Below are 20,466 nucleotides of genomic sequence, written 5' to 3'. Positions count from 1 at the left end.
AAACTTCATATATATTTAATATTCAATGTATTGTGTTTGTATATCTTTCTGTTATCTCATCCAAGAGAATTTTATTTAAAGAAACTCTTTTTTACTGTTTTGCTCTAGTTCTGATTTATTCAACATCCTTTTTTTTTTTTTTTAAGAACAAATGAATATTTTATGCCTAAATTACATGTGTAGATTTTCTTTGAAATGTTATTAACACATTGGATCTATGTTTCTGCAAATGAACTTAAAATGGATTGTTACTAAGGTTTTCTCTTTTCGTCTAGGAAGCCTATGCCATTTTAAACACATTTGAAATTGAGGTTACAAAAGAAGAATCAGAAGGTGTTGATTCACTCAGATATTCTTTTAATAAATTACAGAAAAAAGCTGTAAGTATATAAAACTACAGTTTAGGATATAAATGAGTGTGGGACAGACTCCGGTTTGTATTCTGACTCTTGGTCTTAGTTGCTCACTAGTGTCTATACCTTTGATTAGGATGTTCATTTTCTAATTTTATTTTTATAGAGAAGTTCTTTAATATTAAAATATTTATTATAGCTTTTATATATGTGCCTAAAATCTGCAAGAAAATGAGAAATTTATTTATTCTCTTTGATTTTTTCTGGTGTCTTTCTTTTACAGTTTTTGCTCCATTCTTGTCTGATCAAGATTATAGATCTTAGGTTACATAATTTTAAAAATTGCATACTTCCTCACCGTCCTTCCCCTTAAATGATGACTGTACACATCATTGTTTAGGACAGACATATCCCTCAAAAGCTCAGTGTCTGTTGGACATTTTCCTGAAATGGGGAAGTTTTGGTGGAAATATGGAAATATTTTATTGTAATATTTAGATCCTATTCTGCAGAGTAATCACTGGCATGAGTAATTTATATTTTGATTTCAGGCAGTTCTTGTTTCTCTCTCAAACTTTTGAACAAAGAATATTGACGTTTTTAAAGAAAATACTGAGCAATCCATGAGGACTGTAACATTTTGGGTTTCGTTTTTTTTTTTTAGAGGGAGGAGAGGAATGGAGAGAAAAAGGATCTTTATTGTTCTGTTTTCTGTGTCCTTATATTTCCTTCTCCCCTTTTGTAAATATTCATTGTAAATATTCATTTGTTAGTAGATGGGAGAGCGTGTTGTTGCTGTTTTCATCTTTCATCTCAAAAATTGAACATGTAGCACCATGAAAGAAAATAATACCTGTTTAGTTTCAAATCATTCGCTTTTGTTCAAAACTTTAATACTTATGTATGTATGATTTTGGGTTATATATGGCTCAAATATCTGTTCCTGATTTTAAAAATAAAAAAAAAATAAAGAAAATAATAATGTATTTCTTGTTATTCTTTTTTGTCAGACCAGAATTCAGGATGAGTTGGTTCAAGTTCAGCCCAAATTTAAAAGTAATTTACTGGAATCAGTTGCAGTTTTTCGGGAAGATGTGTCAAACTTTGAAACATCATATGAAACGGTAACTGTAATATTAATTTTTTAGTTATCTGAAAGACTTGTACTTGGCTTTTCAATATTTTTATTTGCATCATTTGGATGCCAGAGTTTTATGCTGTTGAGCTACTGAATATGGTAAATATGTCATGGTTGTTAAGCAGTCATTGTTATACGTCATACTTTTAAGTCTGGAGAAACAGCAGTGCAAACAACTCAGAGAAGAGAATCACTGGTGGCATGATTTTTCATGAGATCTTAGTTTAGAAATTGCAGTACATTATGATATCTTTGATTGTATTCCCATGTTAAAAAAGTGTCACAGGCCACACACTGGAGATACGTGTATGTATGTATATATATAAATATATATTTTTATTATTATTATTTATTTATTTCAAACAAACAAAATATGAGAAATGAAATCTATTGCTGTTCAATTTAATAAAGCTAAAGATTTCTTAATTTTATAAGTGTTATCTTTTATTAGATTTACCACTGTAAATATTGTGTTAGCAACACACGTAACTTAATTGGATCTTGACTATCAAAAGGTTATGTATTTTGTGATGAGCTACTGTAAATATACAGTGGACTTCAGTCACTTTGAGAATTAATATTGAGGTTTTTGTTAATTGTTTCTTTAAAAGGAAGGACCTATGGTTCCAAATATTCCACCTCAGGAAGCTAGTAATAGGCTACAGATCTTTCAGGTAAGAAAATAAACAGTTACATTTTGAAATAATTAAATTTAGATCCACTGTTGCTTATCAAAGTGAGTTTAGAGAAAGACACACCGAAGACTCAATCTCGGTGGGTATTTTGTTTAGTATTTAATCAGGCAATGTTTTCCTTTAAGTAGAAGGACTGATAAGTAACCCTGCTCCACTCTTCATGTTTCTTGAGCAGAAATTATCTACCTAAAGAAATAAGAACAATAAAAAAAAGGGAAGAGGCAAGTACAACTCAATAGTAGCTAAAAAGAAGCCAGATTATATATTGGTCACATAAACCAATCTTTCCCTCCTGTAAAGATCACATTTTCCATTAGAAACTTGCCTTTCAACTCAGTGTTTTGTTTTTGTTATGAACCTTAGTTCGTGGTTCCACAATGAGCTTTATTCCATTTTTCATCCTTGTTTTCTTCAAAAGTTATAACTTGAAGATTCCGCCTCAGCCCCAACCCACGTGACTGTTGTTAGTATCTTATGTATTATATATTTATTCTGTAAAAAGTGAATTCAAAGTTCTTGAAAAGCACCAACAGAGTAACAAAAGCTTAAACTTCCACATGCATCTAATATATACTGAAAATGAAATGACTTTGTTTGAATTTGCTCTTCAAATAAATTTGTCAGATACATTTATGCCGACAAGGTAATGCTGTTGTACGCAAACTGTTCTTTCACTTTCCCATGTTGATCCAATACTTTGGACAGCATTTACACTTTGTCTGACAGTAGCTGTATTTTTGGCACTCTCTGATGTTTTTAATTCAGGACGTCTACTTTATCACCTAATACAAGTATTTACTTTTCTGTCTGCATGATATGGAATTAATTTCACATCCCATGTTTGTAAAATGTTTCTTCAAATTATTGCTTTATAAATATATTTACTAACTGAATTCAACATATGGAATTGATACTGCTTTACATGAAAACTGTTTCAAAAATTTAGATTAAATGTATTTTTCAGATGTTTATGCTTGTAATACAAGTGTTTTAAGACAAGTGTAGAACTGTAGATTTATTATTAGACTATTTTAAATTATATATATAATTTATTTTGTCTGTATGAATCTTAATGTCACCAGGCTAATTTTGATGAGCTTTGGAGAAAGTTTATCACATACTCATCTGGTGAGCAGTTGTTTGGATTGCCTGTCACAGACTATGCAGTTTTGCATAAAGTCAGGTAATTGTGGAAATACAGCTGTTCTAGGTGTTTATTAAGTATATTAGAAAGGCTAAAGGTACACAAAAGGGGAATCATAGAATCATAGAATATCCTGAGTTGGAATGGACCTACAAGGATCATGAATTCCAACTTCTGGCTCCACTCAGGACCAACCAAAAAACCTGACCTGAGAGCACTGTCCAAGTGCTGCTTGAACTCCAGCTGTCTTGGTACACTGACCACTGCTCTGGGGATCCCGTCCCAGTGCCCCTGCTTTGCACTACAGAGCCACCTCAAGGTGCATAAACTACCACAGAATCATAAAATATCCTTAGTTGGAAGACACACAAAGATCACACAGTCTGGCTCTGGATTCCACACAGGGCAATTTAAGAGTGAAACCACGTATCTATGGGGAATTGTTCACATGCTTGTTAAACACCAACAGGCTTTGGGCTGTGACTGCTTCCCTGAGGAATCTGTTCCAGTGCTTGAACACCCACCCTCTCAGTGAAGAACCTAATCCTAACATCCAATATACTTGTCCTAATATCCAGATCTTCCCCTGACTCAGCTTTAAGCCATGACCTATCGCTAGTCACCAGAGAGAAGAGAACAACACCTCCCTCTCCACATCTCATTATGAGGAAGTTGTAGACAGCAGTGAAGTCACTCATCAGTTTTCTCTAAGCTAAGCGAACCAAGTATCCTCACCCACTCCTCATAATTCATGCCCTCTAGTCCTTTCAACATCTTTGTTGCCCTCCTTTGAACATATCTTAATAGTTTTATATTCTTATATTGTGGACCACAAAATTTCACACAGTATTTGAGGGGAGGATGAAGATACTACTGAGTATTAGGGGGACAATCATGTCTTTTGGATGAGTTGAAGTTTTATAGAAGTATACCAAAGCAAAACTTTCCCCATATAAGTTTAGAGTAGTTAATAGGTCTTTAGCACCATCTGCTTTGTTGTTGTTTGTTTCTTTGTTTGTTTGTATTAATGAACTGTTCTTTTCTAGATTAAGAAATAAAATCTAATTGATCTCAATTTTTGGTAGTAGTATTTCAGATATCATGTATAGATATCCAAATAGCTGATTGATATTATTCGTATGACTTTTTTGGTTCCAGGAAGGAGTTAAACTTGCTTCAGAAATTGTATGGATTGTATGATACTGTAATAAGCAGCATCAATGGTTATTATGAGATACTTTGGACAGATGTAGATATTGAAAAAATTAATGCTGAGCTTCTGGATTTCCAAAACAGGTGTGTTCTTAATATGAACAGAAACTTACATTAAATTAATTAAGATTTAGGTAACTTTAGTGAAGCTATTTGATATATTTAAATACAAAACTTCCATGAATAAGGTTTATCATAAGGTGATCAGGTTCTTCAAGAAAGAGTGGGATAATGCTATACTTTTAGTTAACCTGTCTTTCATCTGTAGTTTTGATAACAGAATACTATATAATGAGTTGAAGTGTTGATCTTTATTAAACCAACCAAACTGTTATGCTGAAAGTTTGTGAAAGGGAAATTAATCAACTAGGCGGAGTAGCCTATTGACTTAAAGTGCTGGATACAATGATAACATTTCTGAGTCTTTTACAATATTTCATAGAGTCATAGAGTATCCTGAGTTGGAATTTACCCACAATGATCATGAATTCCAACTCCTGCCTCCACACAGGACCACGTAAAAAATCTGACCATGTGTCTGAGAGCATTGTCCAAGTGCTTCTTGAACTTCGGCAGGCTTGGTACTGTGACCACTGCTCTGAGGAGCCTGTCCCCATGTCCAACCACCCTCTGGATGCAGAACCTTTTCTTAATATACAACCTAAGCCTCCTCTGCTGGAGCTCCATGCTGTGTCCCCAGAGAGCAGAGCTCAGCACCTGCCCTTCTGCTCTCCTTGTTAGGAAACTACAGGCTGACATGAGGCCTCCCTTCAGCCTCCTCTTCTGTAGGCTGAACAAACCAAGTGACTTCAGCCAGTCCTCATACGTCTTGCTCTCTAGACCCTTTTCCATCTTTGTAGCTTTCCTCTGGATGCTCTCTAATAGTTTTATGTCCTTTTTATATTGTGGCACCCAAACCTGCACGCAGTACTTGAGGTGAGGCTGCACCAGCACAGACCAGAGTAAGAAAATCATTTCCCTTCTTTCATCCTTTTTTAAAACATTTCTTCCTTTTAAAATGCATTAACATGGATTAACAATAGCATCTAAATAGCATAGTTTTGAGGAAAAAAAAAAAAAAAGAAAGAAAAGAAAAAGCAACAAACATTGCAGTAAGTTTGAAAGCTTAAAATGGCTTTGTCGTTGAGACTATTAAGATGTAATTAGATTGCTTCAGAAGTATTTTCTAACCTTTTCTAAAAAGTACATTTATTATTTTTGGAAGAAATACAGTATGGAAGAATAGGAGAATAATAATTTACAACAGAGTAACTGCATCATTGAGACCTGTCCACCACTATCCTGCTACATAAGGCAATCCTGTGTCATGATAAGCTCAATTCTGAAACAATTCCAGCTTTTTTTGCACTTCTTTCCCCCAGTCCTCTTATTGGAGTAACATTCCAGAATCTGACTTTATTAATTTCCAAAATAAAGGCATAATGAATTGATGTGTATTTGTTCTTGTGCAAGTATTTGGTGTTTTGGTTATATCTATACTACGATTATAGAGTAGAGCAGCCCTACTAAGATAGCTTTACATCAATCTTAAATCTAGTTCCTGAAATGCAGAGTTTCTCAAAAGCTAAGTTATAATACTCTTTGAAATTCGTTGTTTAATGTAAAAGCGTATAAAAGGCCAATTACCTTTGTAGCTCCAGTGAAAAGTCTTCTGTATAAAAAGTTTTTCCTTAGCTTGTTAAGTACACGCCCCAATTATTGACTCATCAAATTCTTTAGTCCTTTGCTTTGTCAACATATCTTACCACTTAGCATTGATTTGAAAGTTTTTTTTTCATGCCTTATCTCACTGATGACTTCAAGTAATCCAAAAATAGTACCAAAACCTTCATGAACTAGAGGGAGAGGATCTGTGCTACAAAATGAGGATTTTTTTTTATTTATTTATTTTTTAATGGGCATCAGGGTGTCATGGTAGTCTAGAAAGTGTATGTTTTTGTGAAGCTTAACTTATGTATTATATCAAATATAGCATTATAATTGGTAAGTGAAAAATTTACATAGTTTTTTAACTGCACTTTTGACAGAGTGGAAGATTGGGTTTGAAATTTGTGTTAGTTCTGAATCTCTGAGTGGGAAACATGAACTGTGAAATGATAATATTTCAAGGAAATATGTGCCAAAGGTAGTGGTTTTGTTTTTTGTTGGTGGTAGTGTTTTGTTTTCTTTTTCACAATTTTGAGGTTATATATATTAGAATTTCAGAGATGAAGAGCCACTCAAAGAAGCAAACTCTTGACAGACACCTAATCTGTAGTATCTTGTCTTTGTGTAAAATGTCATCTTCTGATTTACAGGGCTCAGTAAGGATAACAAGGCTCACAGCTTTGGAACCTGCAGCATATTATTCAAAATGTGCATCTTTTTCATATCTGATTCCTGTGCTCCGAATAACTGAACCTCATATTAATCCTTTATTAATGAATGAAAAGAAAGTTTGCAAACAGAGCAAATGATAAAATATTAATATGTTTTTTGGTCAATAAAAATTTGTGATGATAAGCAGCTAATTAACTTATGTTTTAATGCAAGCTGCAATATTTCTGTTTATTAGTAAAGAATGCATCAGAGGTTAAAAATGTTAAGTAATATGTTTTGTTAAGAGGACTTACGGGTTTTTACCTAAAAAGATAGACTAATTTGACACAATTTTACATAGAAAATGTTGACCTCAATAGCAGCTATTTCATATTTCCTCATGTGTTTTTAGAATGTTTTTAAAATTTCCTATTTTGACAAAAGGACATTTACTACTGCATTATTTTAACTCAACTGCAGGTGTCGTAGGCTACCTAAAGGACTCCAAACCTGGCAAGCATTTTTAGATCTCAAGAAAAAAATTGATGATTTCAGTGAGTCTTGTCCTTTGTTGGAAATGATGACTGACAAAGCAATGAAGCAAAGACACTGGGATCGTATAGCTGAAACAACAGGACATCAATTTGATATAGAATCTGATACCTTTTGCCTTCGAAACATCATGGAAGCACCAATTCTTCAAAATAAAGATGACATTGAGGTAGGTACATACATTTTTTCTTCCTCCTTCATTTTATATTATCAGCAAAAATGTCATAAATTATAATTTATAAAATGTTTGTCTAATTATTTAATTATATTTCCTAGAGGAAAGGTGGGGAGGGACTCTTTTTCAGGGAGTGTAGTAACAGGACAAGGGGGGATGGTTTTAAACTAAAACTGGGTAAATTTATATTAGGTACTGGGAAGCTCTTTACTCTTAGGGTAGTGAGGCACTGGCACAGGTTGCCCAGAGAAGCTATGTATGCCCCATCCCTGGGGCATACACAAGGCCAGTCTGGATGGGGCTTTGGGCAATCTGGTCTGGTGGGAGGTGTCCCTGCCCATGGTAGCAGGATGGAATTATAGATGGTCTTTAAGGTCCCTTCCAACCCAAACCATTCTATGATTCTATGAAATATACATGCAAATTATATCATTATATTCATACTTTGATCATACTTTGATTTATTTTTGATGTTGGACTTGATGAACTTCAGATATCCTTTCCAAGGTAACCTAATCTGAGATTCTATGATTCTATAAACTGAAATGTGATAGGATTAAGAGTTCCTATGAAAATGAGTCTGTCATTACCCAAAAATATATTGAAATAATGATCCAGAAATCTTATTGTGCAGAAATAATAAAACATGAAACTGTAGAAATGGAATACTAATGCATTTACAATGGAGTATTTTTCAGTTTTCTACATGTATATATTTAATTTTAGTGAGATTTCTGTAAAAATAGTACTGTGATTTTTGCATTTGTGACACAGCTGTACTATCTTATAAAATTTAATATATTGTTTTTAAATAGACCATTATTAGATGTATAATATCAGGAAGTGTTTAATTTATGAAGAACATAGATTCTAAAAAATTATTCTTTCTTTGCAGGATATATGTATATCTGCTACAAAGGAAAAGGATATAGAAGCCAAATTATCTCAAATAGCTGACAGTTGGGGAAACCAATTTTTGAGCTTCTCATCATTCAAAGGGAGAGGAGAGCTACTGCTAAAGGGAACGGAATCATCAGAAATTATAACTTCGATGGAGGACAGTTTAATGATTCTTGGCTCTTTACTGAGCAATAGGTACTTCTAAAATGAGTTTGTATGGTATTTTCAGTAACACACTGAGGTAGTAACTCAAATAGTATTAGACTAAATTAGCAGTAAGTTTGAATGGAGTGTAATGAAAAAAAGAATAAAAGCTAAAATTTCTGATTAAAAAACTACAAGTGGCACACTTTCGTGTATTAGCAGCAACCTATTGTCTTAATAGATTTGAATATAATCCAGTTGGTAGAAACTTCTTTTCAGGGGATTCTTCTTGCTCTCCAAGTTAAACAAGTGTGTTTTTTTTTTTTCCACTGTTTTCACTGTTTTTTATTTTACTTTCTTATTTTATAATAGCTTTTTTATTTTATTTTTTATTTTTTAAGAATTAAATCATTTGTGTTTCTCTTCCATTATTTTAGATACAATGCACCATTTAAAAAAGATATTCAGAGTTGGATTTCTAAACTAAGTGGCTCTACAGATATAATTGAAGAATGGCTGGTTGTACAGAACCTCTGGGTTTATCTTGAAGCTGTTTTTGTAGGGGGAGATATTGCAAAACAGTTACCCCAGGTAAACTTATAGGTATTCGCCTATTATGTATTAATTGCTATCTGTGTAATGCTTTTCAACAGATGATGATGTGAAAGCACTTATGTTTTTATAATATATAGGAAGCAAAGCGTTTTCAGAATATTGACAAATCATGGGTAAGAATAATGCAACGAGCTCATGAAAACCCAAATGTAATTACTTGCTGTGTTGGAGATGAGACTATGGAGCAACTTCTACCTCACTTACATGAGCAGCTGGAAGTATGTCAGAAATCACTTACAGGGTATGAATTTTAAACATGTGTGTGTATGTGTATATATATGTAATATTTTATTATTCTGTAAATAGTTTATACTAAATAGTCAGTCTCACTTCAGTTCCAAACTAAATATTTAAAATGTTTCAAAAGAGCAAATCTGAAGAGTGAGTCTACTTTTTCTAGATTATACCTACACAGTTTCTGCTTACTTCTAGTTTGCATCTTTCAGTGTCTAGCAATAGAAGTCATCCGAACTTTCTGTAATCAGGTTTCTTTAAAACTGCATGGGTAACTGGTGAAGATAATCTCTCCTGAATGGGAATTTGTATTGATAATACTTGAAAGGGAAGGCAGGAAGGCTTTATGACAGTTTTAGTTTTGTTGTTGTTGTTTTAAGATAAAACCAGATAGTAAATTTTCAGTTTCAGAAATAGATTCAGCAGATAGAAAGGACTTTAGGGTAAACAAACAATGTCTGCTCATTGTTTACAATCTGCTAATTGTCTGCATATTCATTAAAAGAGAAAATAGCATATATTTAAACAAACATAAAATAGCATAGAAATTTTATGTAACTGTGTTTCGAGAATTCTTTGTGGTAGGGAAGTTGATTCCAATGTCCATCATTCCAACATTTGGCATATTTCTTAATTCAATCTTAATTCAAGATCATTTGCATCAAAATATGATAACCTGTAGGGAGATACTAAGGAAGTATCATTGCTGGTCAGCAAGTATTCTTTGTGTGTACAAGCAGGTAATGTTCTGTCACTGTGAAAAATGTTAAAATTTGATAGTCTCTTAAAAAAAAAGAATATTCAAAACTCCCCTTGCATATCTTCTTAAAATGTTCACAGTTGAGATTTGCTTTAGCATCTGTCAAGTCTTCTTTTTTAAATTAAAGCTATATAGAATGAAATATAAATATTCCAGTCTTTTGTTTTTATGGAGAAAAAAAAATAAGATATAATATTCTAATGGAAATCTTGTTCAATTTTAAAGATATTTAGAGAAGAAGAGACTACTGTTTCCTAGATTTTTTTTCGTTTCTGATCCTGTACTTCTTGAAATTCTTGGACAAGCAAGTGATTCTCATACAATACAGGTACAGCCTTAGTGATTTTTTTTTCCCACTTATAACAAAAAGAAATTTAAAAGATGTAAAAACACTCAATGAATGAAAACATTAACATTTTCTTCTTGCAGTCTTTGGAGATTTGTTGTTGTTTTTGTTTCTTGCTCTTTAGTATTCAACAAAATATGAAATGAAAACAAAAATACGTAACTTAAAGGCAGTCTTCGGCATCCAGGACACTAAAATATGATCCCATCACATGATTTAATGAAGGTTCCTTTCATGGCTAAACTGACAGAAGGGAACCTCTGAAACTGCTGATTTATGTAGTGCTAGTCTAGATTGTAACTGAGGGTTGAGATAAATAGTTGACTTAACAACTGACCATTGTTCTGCTAGATTGCCTCCGGAAAATGTAAAACAAAAGAGAATTAACAAAAAATCTACCAGCAGATGGAGATATAATCCTACACAAGCATTTCAGCAATTTTTAACTTTAGATGGCCTGAAGCTTATCCGTAGGTTCAGACAAACCTTCACAAGATAACCTTACTTGAGATTTTTTTGTTGTTGTTTGCTACCATAATATATTTAATTTGACATTTTAATTGTCCTTACAGCCACATCTTCCTTCCATTTCTGACAATATAAATGAAGTAGAATTTCATGCAAAGGATTATGATCGCATACTGGCAGTCATATCAAGAGAAGGAGAAAAAATACCAGTAAGACTTAGATTTTTTTCCCCAGAAATTTTGTTAATAGAGAAATTGTTCTGTTATTGGACAGATAACAATAATTCAACTTAATGTATACTTAATTACACTGATGATTGAAATATTTATTTCTAATAAAATTGTCTTCATTAAATATTTTTCTACAATGTTTATAGAAATTAAATCTGTAATTGTGCATAAAAAATTAGGAACTATTTAGTAACTAATGGTGTTGAACTGAAGTTTAACTATGTCCTATTTTCTTCCTTTTGCTTTAATTAATTTTTCAGTTGGACACTCCAGTGATTGCAAAAGGACCAGTAGAGCTTTGGTTGCAGGATTTACTGCGTGTGCAGCAGATTTCATTGCATGGTGTAATTAGGGCAGCATATTACCAAATTATTGACCCAGGATATAATTTGCTGAATTTTCTTAATCACTTCCCAGCACAGGTGAGAATACAGGATGTGGAAGATGTGTGTGTAGTCTGGGCTGTGTGTCCAGGGAGATGGGAAATAAACAACATATAAGCTAAGGAGTTGTCTATATGAGGAAGTTTCAATAGAGGAAACAAAGATATAAAACTACCAGTAGCAGGCAACCTGTAATTATCTCAGTTTTGGTGTCCTATATGTAGCATGATATTTTTTCTTATAACACACTTTAAAATAATTTTGTCTTCTCTTGGAGAATGTGAAATAGAGCTTGTATTTTCTGTGATGGATATTGAATGTCTGATATGCAATGAAAATTTCATGTGCAGATAGATTTCTCTAAATTTATGCTTGCAAGAGCTATGATTATGATTATCTCATGTCATAATGATTTATAATCTCATGATGGTTTATGAGTTTTTCTTCATAATTCCTGTATTTGTCATTAGGATAATGCACTCCTAGAAGAAGCCTATTTTGTAAGATTCTAGTTTGCCTAGACATTTCTCCATCTTACTGATTGTTCATAAATTTCATTAACAAATAATGAATTGTTTCCCAGCCTTCCCAAATTCCGACCTGGTCATTTGCTAATCATTATAGCAGTGGGCATAACTGTTCAATAGAATTTATGCAAATATTAAAACTGGCCAGTACATTGCTAATTAAAAAAAATGTTGAGGACATTTAGATATTGAACAGAATTATCTTAAAGCTGTATTTATGATGCAATTATGCTGTATTTATTATTATTTATTAGCTGTGTTTATGATATAATTAAGCTGTATTTATGATATAATTATGTCTTACATTAGTGGTATTTATTTTAAAGGTCTATTACTTTTCTTTAAAAAATAAGGACTGTCAGTCTTTTTTGCATGTCAAACATTTTGAAGTGGCTTTATTACCATGTGCAAAGTAATGGTAATAATTGGGATCTTATTTCCCAATCCAAATGTGTTCATATTGAAAGAATTATTTGTGTTAAAACAGTGGACAGAAGGGAAAAAAATAAGAAAATGGTCTTCTGTCAAGAAATTTAAAGTACAGAGAAAGAAATGCTTTGTTATAGAATAGAGAAGAAATTAGGCAAAATATTTGCAAATATTTGAAATATTTTCTTTCCTTCAAATTCCCTTCTTACTGTCTCAGATGCTTCTGTTATAGGCAGCATGAAAAAGTCACATCCAAATATATTTTTTTCTTTAACTGAGTTGTCATTCTAAAATAAAGTAATTTACACTCTACTGATGATAGCCAAATGATTTTAAAATGACAAGATACAGAGATTTTGTAGCAGGAAATAACTATGAACTCGTTATAGGCATAGGGAGGCAAAAAAGTTGAAAGAGTTGATAAGTCAAAATTTTTGTCTTCTTGCATTGCAACGTGAGAAAGAAAGGTATTGTTACAGTTCTCATCTATCAGTTTTTGTCCTGGATGTGTCTGGTGTGGTAAATCAAAATCTGAGGCTGTAGGTTATACTCAATGTTTTTGTACCTTTCTAAATTAATTTGGAACCAAAATACCTTCTAGTTCAATGTGCTCTAATCACGAGAGCATGTTAGCAACATAACAATGCATTCCATGTTCAGTAGTAAACACACACATTTTTAATGTTCTTTAATTAGCTGTGAACTGGCAGTGGAAAATTTCCAGCAGGACTTCTCCCCACAGTTGAATGTGTTTGTTTCTGATGCTGGAATACAATAAGGGTTTGTAAGTGAAACTGAGGATTGTGCTTTGTTTGTATTTGTCTCAGTGTGTGACAAATTTTCATAAAAGTTTTTAATATGTTTTTTAAGGAGTTTCAAATCCTACAACAGAGACAACTAATTTAGGCACAGTATTATGGTGAGATATTATCATAATGGGAGCAAGTGATAATTTGGAACCATTATTTTTTGTTCCTGTTATATCCAAGGCATTTAGAATAAAGCTAGTGTTTAACAAGTGATTCTTTTGTATTTGTTCACATAATAAATTTGCAGGTTGGATTACTGGGAATTCAAATGTTGTGGACACGTGATTCAGAAGAAGCTCTACAGAATGCTAAAGAGGACAGAAAAATCATGCAAGTGACCAATGGGAGATTTCTGGAGATCTTGAATATGTTGATTAGCCAGACCACACATGATCTTTCCAAGTTTGACAGAGTGAAATTTGAAACACTTATTACCATTCATGTACATCAGCGTGATATTTTTGATGATTTGGTAAAGTACAGACTTTGATTTAAGACAACTAAGCAGTATCTTCCATAACACCTATTTTTTTCTATATTTAATCTAATTTTAATCTAAACTTAATCTAATTTTTTTAAGAAGGTCCTGCTCCTTCTCTTTTGGGATTGTGTTTGTGGTTCCTAAGGGACATACACAGAAGACAAACAAACCTACTAAAATCAACAGATTATGCCAATCCTTTCCCTGAACTTTTTAGACTCTAATAGATTATTTACATTCTTTTCTTTAGTGAGGAGTTCTATCCCTCAACACTATATCCTTCACATATTTTGATTGCTGATGGCACAAGCCTACTAGTTTCTGTGCAGCTTCCATGCCTCCATCAGATCTTTCCTGCATTGTGCCCTTTGTTCCAATGTGTTTGATGAACTCACATAATGTTTGCTAATTTCACTTGGCAGGTTAGCTGCACTACAAAAGCAATTTAAGCTGTATTTGATAACAAAGAGGTAATTATGATCGTTTCATATGATTGGGACATTTGTTAATTGGCTTAATATACATCTATAAATATTATGCAAGACATATCTACTTCAGTTTACTTCTTAGGAACTTTAACTTGAGTAATCACTCATTATTCTCATGCAAATTAGGATTTTATCCTAGCTATCAAAGATAATAAACATGAATATTAAGTTATAACATATATATTTATTTACTTTCTTTTAAGGTAAAAATGCACATCAAATCACCAACTGATTTTGAATGGTTAAAGCAGTCTAGATTTTATTTCAAGGAGGATTTCGATCAAGTCTTTGTATCCATTACAGATGTAGATTTTATTTACCAAAATGAATTCCTGGGTTGCACTGATCGTCTGGTTATAACACCTCTTACAGACAGGTTAGAAACATGGTTATATGTCATAAATACTTTTTATATATATAGTGTTTATTTAACATAATATCTTCAAAGAGAGTCATTCTGAATTAAGTCCTGTGTGGGTTAGGTCACTGATGAAATTCTTTCATATATAACCTCACTAATCATTACATCTCACCTAGTCATTCCTATAAGAGTTTTATCACTTCATAGTCTTAAAAGATTTAGTAACAGAACTGAATAATTTTAAGATTATATGGTACATTATATTTTTGCAGTATTTCTATTCTGAAGATAAGATTAGGTCAAATATTTAAACCTCTGTAACAAAGGATTCTGTAAGGGTTCCTGTCTGAAAGTCTAAGACAACCAATCACTGCCTATCTTCTTATTAGTACTGGGAAACATTTTAAATTTGTCTGTACGAATCTGGATTTTGACAAAGTCCCTTCTGAGCGTGATTGCTATTATCCCTCTGTAACCAGGCAATCAAACAACAACCATTAATTTTGTTTTAAATAAATGTGGATTACTTTTTTTGTTGTTTGTTAAAATTCTTCCTCCACATTTTCCATTCTGGAGATGTTACTTTTGGCCAAATGAGAAACTAAACAGCCAAAAGATACTTCACTTGCAAAAAGATCCCCTCAAGAAGCAACAATAAATTCCACAATACCATTGCTATTTTGTGGAATACGGGTCTGTACAGCTTTTTGGACTATCTTTATTTTCCATCTTTATTTGCCCAGAAGAGGTAGGACTGCTATTGTGAAAACTCAGTCCATTTCTGCAGTACACCACACTGCACCCAACAATCAAGTACTTTTTTTATGCAGAAAGATAAATTCTACCCTCATATTTGTCTCGACCCCAGTAGACCCTTGGGAGTAAAACCTTCATTCACTCGTGTTTCCTATCAGTTAACAGAATCACATAGAAAACATTAAGATCCTTACAGTGCAAATTTGGTGTAATATGTTGTGGTGATTAAAGCTAAATCATATCAACTAGTTATCTATTAACCTCTATTTTCTACTCTATTTAATGCTGATTAAAGACAAAAATACATTTGTTTGAGATGTACTCAATTTGAGTTTTTAGGGTTGATTTGACAGTGAAGATACCCCCTCATTTGTACAGAAACTTTGTCATTTTAATTCCTTGAGCATTACTCTGCTGTGACTTACTGTGACTGAAAATCATAGCTAAGGGTCACACGCACAGCTAAAACAGCAATCTTAAAAAAAAATAAAAAAAATTGTCTTTTAAAATTTTTTATTTTTTTTTTAAATTAATAAGGGGTCTACATGACCCCTGCCGTAATTTTCTAAAATTATGGCAGGGGTCATGTAGACTTATTCTTTTACACTTCATGATTTAGACAAATGTAACCTAACCTAATGAATTGTATAAAGATTAAGATACTGCCAAATATGATGAAGTAGCGCCATTCAACAGCAGAATCTTTTTATTATAGCTTCAAAAAGAGTTAATTACAGTTAAATTCCTTTGTGGTGTGCATTAATGTGTTAACTTACTGAATATTCACAGTTTGTAATGAACTAGATAAAGACCAGATAAATACTTTTTGGTTGTATATGTAATGTTTAAATGCCGTGTTTCATGACTTTCACCACTCTGATCTTCCTGAACTCAGTGAATTCAATGGAACTACTTTATGAAGAAGTAATGCAAGAATATAGCACGTAGTTTGTTTTTTATGTTTGCATATGCATATATATGCGTAAACATATATATGATTTGATAAATCAATATGATTTAACATTTATAGGTGCTATATAACTTTAGCTCAGGCTTTGGGAATGAACATGGGAGGAGCTCCAGCAGGACCAGCTGGAACTGGTAAAACAGAAACAACGAAAGACATGGGAAAAGCTCTGGGAAAATACGTAGTAGTCTTTAACTGCTCTGATCAAATGGACTTCAGAGGTTTGGGTAGGATTTTCAAAGGTAAGATTTCATAGAATCTTATTATGATGGAAGGGACCTCCACAGGTCATCTAGTCCCACCTCCTGCTCAGAGCAAGTGCCATTATGGCAGGTTGAAAGAACCTTATTCCTGTTGGGCTTGAGCATCTCCAAGGATAACCAAAATGATTCAGGCCCCCTGTTCAAGTATTTGACCAACCTCATGGTAAAATTTTTTGTGAACATGTTGACTTGGAATTTTCCACATTGCAATGCGTCCACTGGCTCTTCTTCCACTGTCCATCTCAGAATAGTTTGGCTCCAACTTTTCAGCTTTCAATTCTTGTGGACAGCAATAGGCTTTCCCTTTAGCTTTTCTTTTCAGGATGAAGAAACTGTTCTCTCAGCCTCTCCTACTCTGTCATATCCTCCAATCCCCTGGCCATTAGGGCAGCCACCTTCTGGACTTGTGCTGCAGTGTCTTTCCTCTGATGGAAAGCTTCAGACTGGATATGCTACAACTGCTATCTCTCAAGTGCAGAGTAGAGGCAAACACTGATTTCCTTCAACCTGCTGGATATAATCTTAATGCAACTGGGTTCATTTGTGACAAGTGCATAATTCCTATTCATGCTCTGTTGTTAAGCATGACACCCATTTCTTTTTTGCAAAACTACTTTGTAGCCAATGAGCACCAATTTTGTGTTGCTGTAATGAGTCATTCTGTCCCAGATAAATGACTTTTTAAACTTCATGAAGTCTGTCAGCTCATTTTGCTAAGCTATGGTATTATACATGTATGTATTGAGAAGGGGTGAAACTATTCAAATTTTTGTTTTGTTGTTGTTACTTGATTGTCATAACAAAGAAATAATAGTGTCATAAAAGTGTCTAAAATAATGTGTTTCTAAGCTTGAAAGTAAAAACCTGAACCCTTTTCACTACGTGAAAGTAAAAACCCTTGAAAGTAAAAACCTGAATTAAAACAAAAACAAGCAAACAACAACAACAACAACAACAAAACAACAGGATTTTGTAATGTAACATTTCAGGGCTAGTCTTTTGAAATTGTGTGTCACTTATTTTTTATTTTTTTAGATGAACAGTGTTGCTTTTTGCAGAGGAATTGAATTGCTACTTTACGATAAAAGGCTTAATTTGTGGAAAGATCAGTACCAAAGATCTGCTGAATACTCCACGTTTTCAAAAGATTTTTCAGATTTTGATTCACTATCAACCATTTTGTAGAAATCAACTAATATTAATTCAGCTTGAATATAAATATGAAAATAGTCAGGTAGACTGGAGGAATATAGGCCTTGGCCACAGGCCAATAAAATTAATTTTAATTATTTGAAGAAAAAAAAAAAAGACATAGTTCAGATATCTGAGATATGCATGAAGAAAAAAGAGGTAACAATTTTTCTGTCCCTATTTTAGGCCTTGCACAGTCTGGATCTTGGGGATGTTTTGATGAATTCAACCGAATTGAGTTGCCGGTCTTGTCCGTAGCAGCACAACAAATTTATATTATCTTAACAGCAAGAAAAGAAAGAAAAAAGCAATTCATTTTTTCTGATGGAGACTGTGTGGATTTAAATCCAGAGTTTGGAATTTTCCTAACAATGGTAAATGTTGCAATAATTCCCTAGAAGTAACAAATTATGCCATATACAAGTTAATAACATGACAAGGTGAAAATAACTTTTTTTTTTTTTTTTTTTTTTATGAATTAGGTGAAGCTGTTGCTGTAGAATTAGACTGAACTACCAGAACACAATATAAATAGTTGTTTGTGAATTGCTTGCCTTAATATTTGCTTGATTATTTTCAGTGCATTACATCCCCTTGCTGTATTGAATTCATTATGTAGCACCCAATGTTTGGCCAACTTCACAATTGTAAACGAAAAGCTGTAACAGTATTAATAAGAAAGCTACTGAAAGAGGAATTAAGTTTCAAGGAGATATGTTTTAATGGGCATTTTATATGCATAAATAAAATAAAATAAGAATTTTAAGGATATGTTTTGTCTAATGGGCATTTTATATGCATAAATAAAAATAAAATAAGAATTTTAAAGCTGATTTACAGACCATAAATACAATGATTCTGGAATAAACTACTCCCTTTGTACTGTGGAGACAACAGGTCTTTCCAAAACCTATGCAAAAAATGATTGGACCCTTTCATTTGCTGATACAGGATGTGTCAACACATCCACAATGCTAGATGTCCAGTTTTGGCCTTCTGTGGTAGAGGTGTCCATTCTGGTCTGTGTGTCAATCCGGGATTTAGCACAGGCATTATGACAGTACTGTGTCCTGCATTCTGGGTGGCATTTATGAGATGCATTGTTCCCTTTCTTATAATGACAACTAGTGAAAAATTATTGCAATATATATCCATCAAAGATAGGTTCTAAATCTGAATGGATAATCGACAGAAAAAAAAAAAAAAAAAAAAGACATGCAAAGTGGTATAATAGAATTTTAGACAGGCAGTTACCAACCATTACTCCAAGGCTGAAACACAAACTCCTGGATTTATATGAACTTTCAGGATATTCTGTCATGTTGCCACAGGATTCCTGAGGCTTTGCAGGACCAATTCCAGTAATTTCATAGGCAGCAGGATATTTTCAAATGTATGTTTCCTAATGCCAAGGCAGATGGAAATTAAAATACTCATTTGCATGTTCAAGTGCAGGATAATAAGGAGGCCATAAATATGTTGACCACTTCTAATTTTGTAAATGTCACCTGTTTTATGTTAGAAGTATTCCTCATGTTTGCAGAAAAGTTCAGGAAAACCTCTATTAGTCAGAATTTCTTAGTCATTGATGCTATATTCCATATGACTTTGTTGTGAAGTTTTCATGTTTTAATTTTGTTGAATGTGTTATTTTTACTGCTGTTACAAAATATTCTCTGCATATTCTTGAATTATTATTAAAATTAGTTCTATCACTAAAAGAATTCCAATTTTTTATGTGATTCTTAAGCAGATGGATTCACCAACAATTAAACATTCAGTGAAAGTCTGTATTTTAAAAATAAACTTTAGACACAAGAAATATACGAAAGAACACCCTTATATTTCTTCATTGTAGACTGCTTATTATTCTTTTTTCTTGACTCTTCCTAGTTACTGAATCTTTAACATGTCAGAAGATCTACCTCTTCTGCACAATGTATAGAACTTCCTCTTCCCTGAATGCTTAAGGTTTGACCAGTGTCAGTCAAGCACGTATTTATTCTTCAGTTACCAGAAATTTATCTGTAATTACTGTTTTCCTTATGAACTATCATTTTATTAGAATTACCTTGATACTTGGTCAGTATTTCTCCTGGAAATACAGTAGAAGCAATCAACCAAGTAGATTTTATTCCATAAATTTTTAAAATTATGTTTGCTGGCTTGCATTTGCAGTTATAACACCATTATGTATAAGGTATTTAATTCATAGTTCAGCTTAAGTTTATTATGACAAGGGTATTAACTGAACAGATCTAGGCATTTGTGCTTAAATTTACTGCTCTTGAACAGTAAGAAGAATGCTGTTTTGACTGTTGTAAATAATAATGCAGTGTGTCTTCCTGTATAGAATCCTGGATATGCTGGACGTCAAGAACTGCCAGAAAATCTAAAAATTCAGTTTAGAACCGTTTCAATGATGGTTCCAGATAGACAGGTACAATTAATGAGTGAACTGAAAGAAAAAATGTTTTTATTTGACTCTTTTACTTTCCTTATCTATCTTCAGAAAAAATATTTTCT

The 20,466-nt window shown here is 32.8% G+C and overlaps 1 protein-coding gene across 1 annotated transcript in view; it reads left to right on the top strand.

Moving 5' to 3' along the window:
- LOC101793415 (dynein axonemal heavy chain 8) overlaps nt 1–20,466 on the top strand; it is a 135,848-nt gene that overhangs the window by 47,737 nt on the left and 67,645 nt on the right. The window contains exons 31-47 of the mRNA XM_072030593.1: nt 276–380; nt 1,364–1,477; nt 2,103–2,165; nt 3,269–3,369; nt 4,489–4,626; nt 7,342–7,582; nt 8,484–8,683; nt 9,070–9,223; nt 9,325–9,488; nt 10,467–10,569; nt 11,160–11,264; nt 11,546–11,707; nt 13,681–13,905; nt 14,606–14,778; nt 16,550–16,728; nt 18,127–18,314; nt 20,294–20,380. Of these exons, the coding sequence (XP_071886694.1) occupies nt 276–380; nt 1,364–1,477; nt 2,103–2,165; nt 3,269–3,369; nt 4,489–4,626; nt 7,342–7,582; nt 8,484–8,683; nt 9,070–9,223; nt 9,325–9,488; nt 10,467–10,569; nt 11,160–11,264; nt 11,546–11,707; nt 13,681–13,905; nt 14,606–14,778; nt 16,550–16,728; nt 18,127–18,314; nt 20,294–20,380 (2,502 nt within the window). The remainder of the gene's footprint in view (nt 1–275; nt 381–1,363; nt 1,478–2,102; nt 2,166–3,268; nt 3,370–4,488; nt 4,627–7,341; nt 7,583–8,483; nt 8,684–9,069; nt 9,224–9,324; nt 9,489–10,466; nt 10,570–11,159; nt 11,265–11,545; nt 11,708–13,680; nt 13,906–14,605; nt 14,779–16,549; nt 16,729–18,126; nt 18,315–20,293; nt 20,381–20,466) is intronic.

This window comes from Anas platyrhynchos, chromosome W, assembly GCF_047663525.1.
Source record: "Anas platyrhynchos isolate ZD024472 breed Pekin duck chromosome W, IASCAAS_PekinDuck_T2T, whole genome shotgun sequence".
Taxonomy (NCBI): Eukaryota; Metazoa; Chordata; class Aves; order Anseriformes; family Anatidae; genus Anas; species Anas platyrhynchos.
Note: the sequence above shows the minus strand (reverse complement) of the source record. Positions and strands in the feature narration are given on the sequence as shown.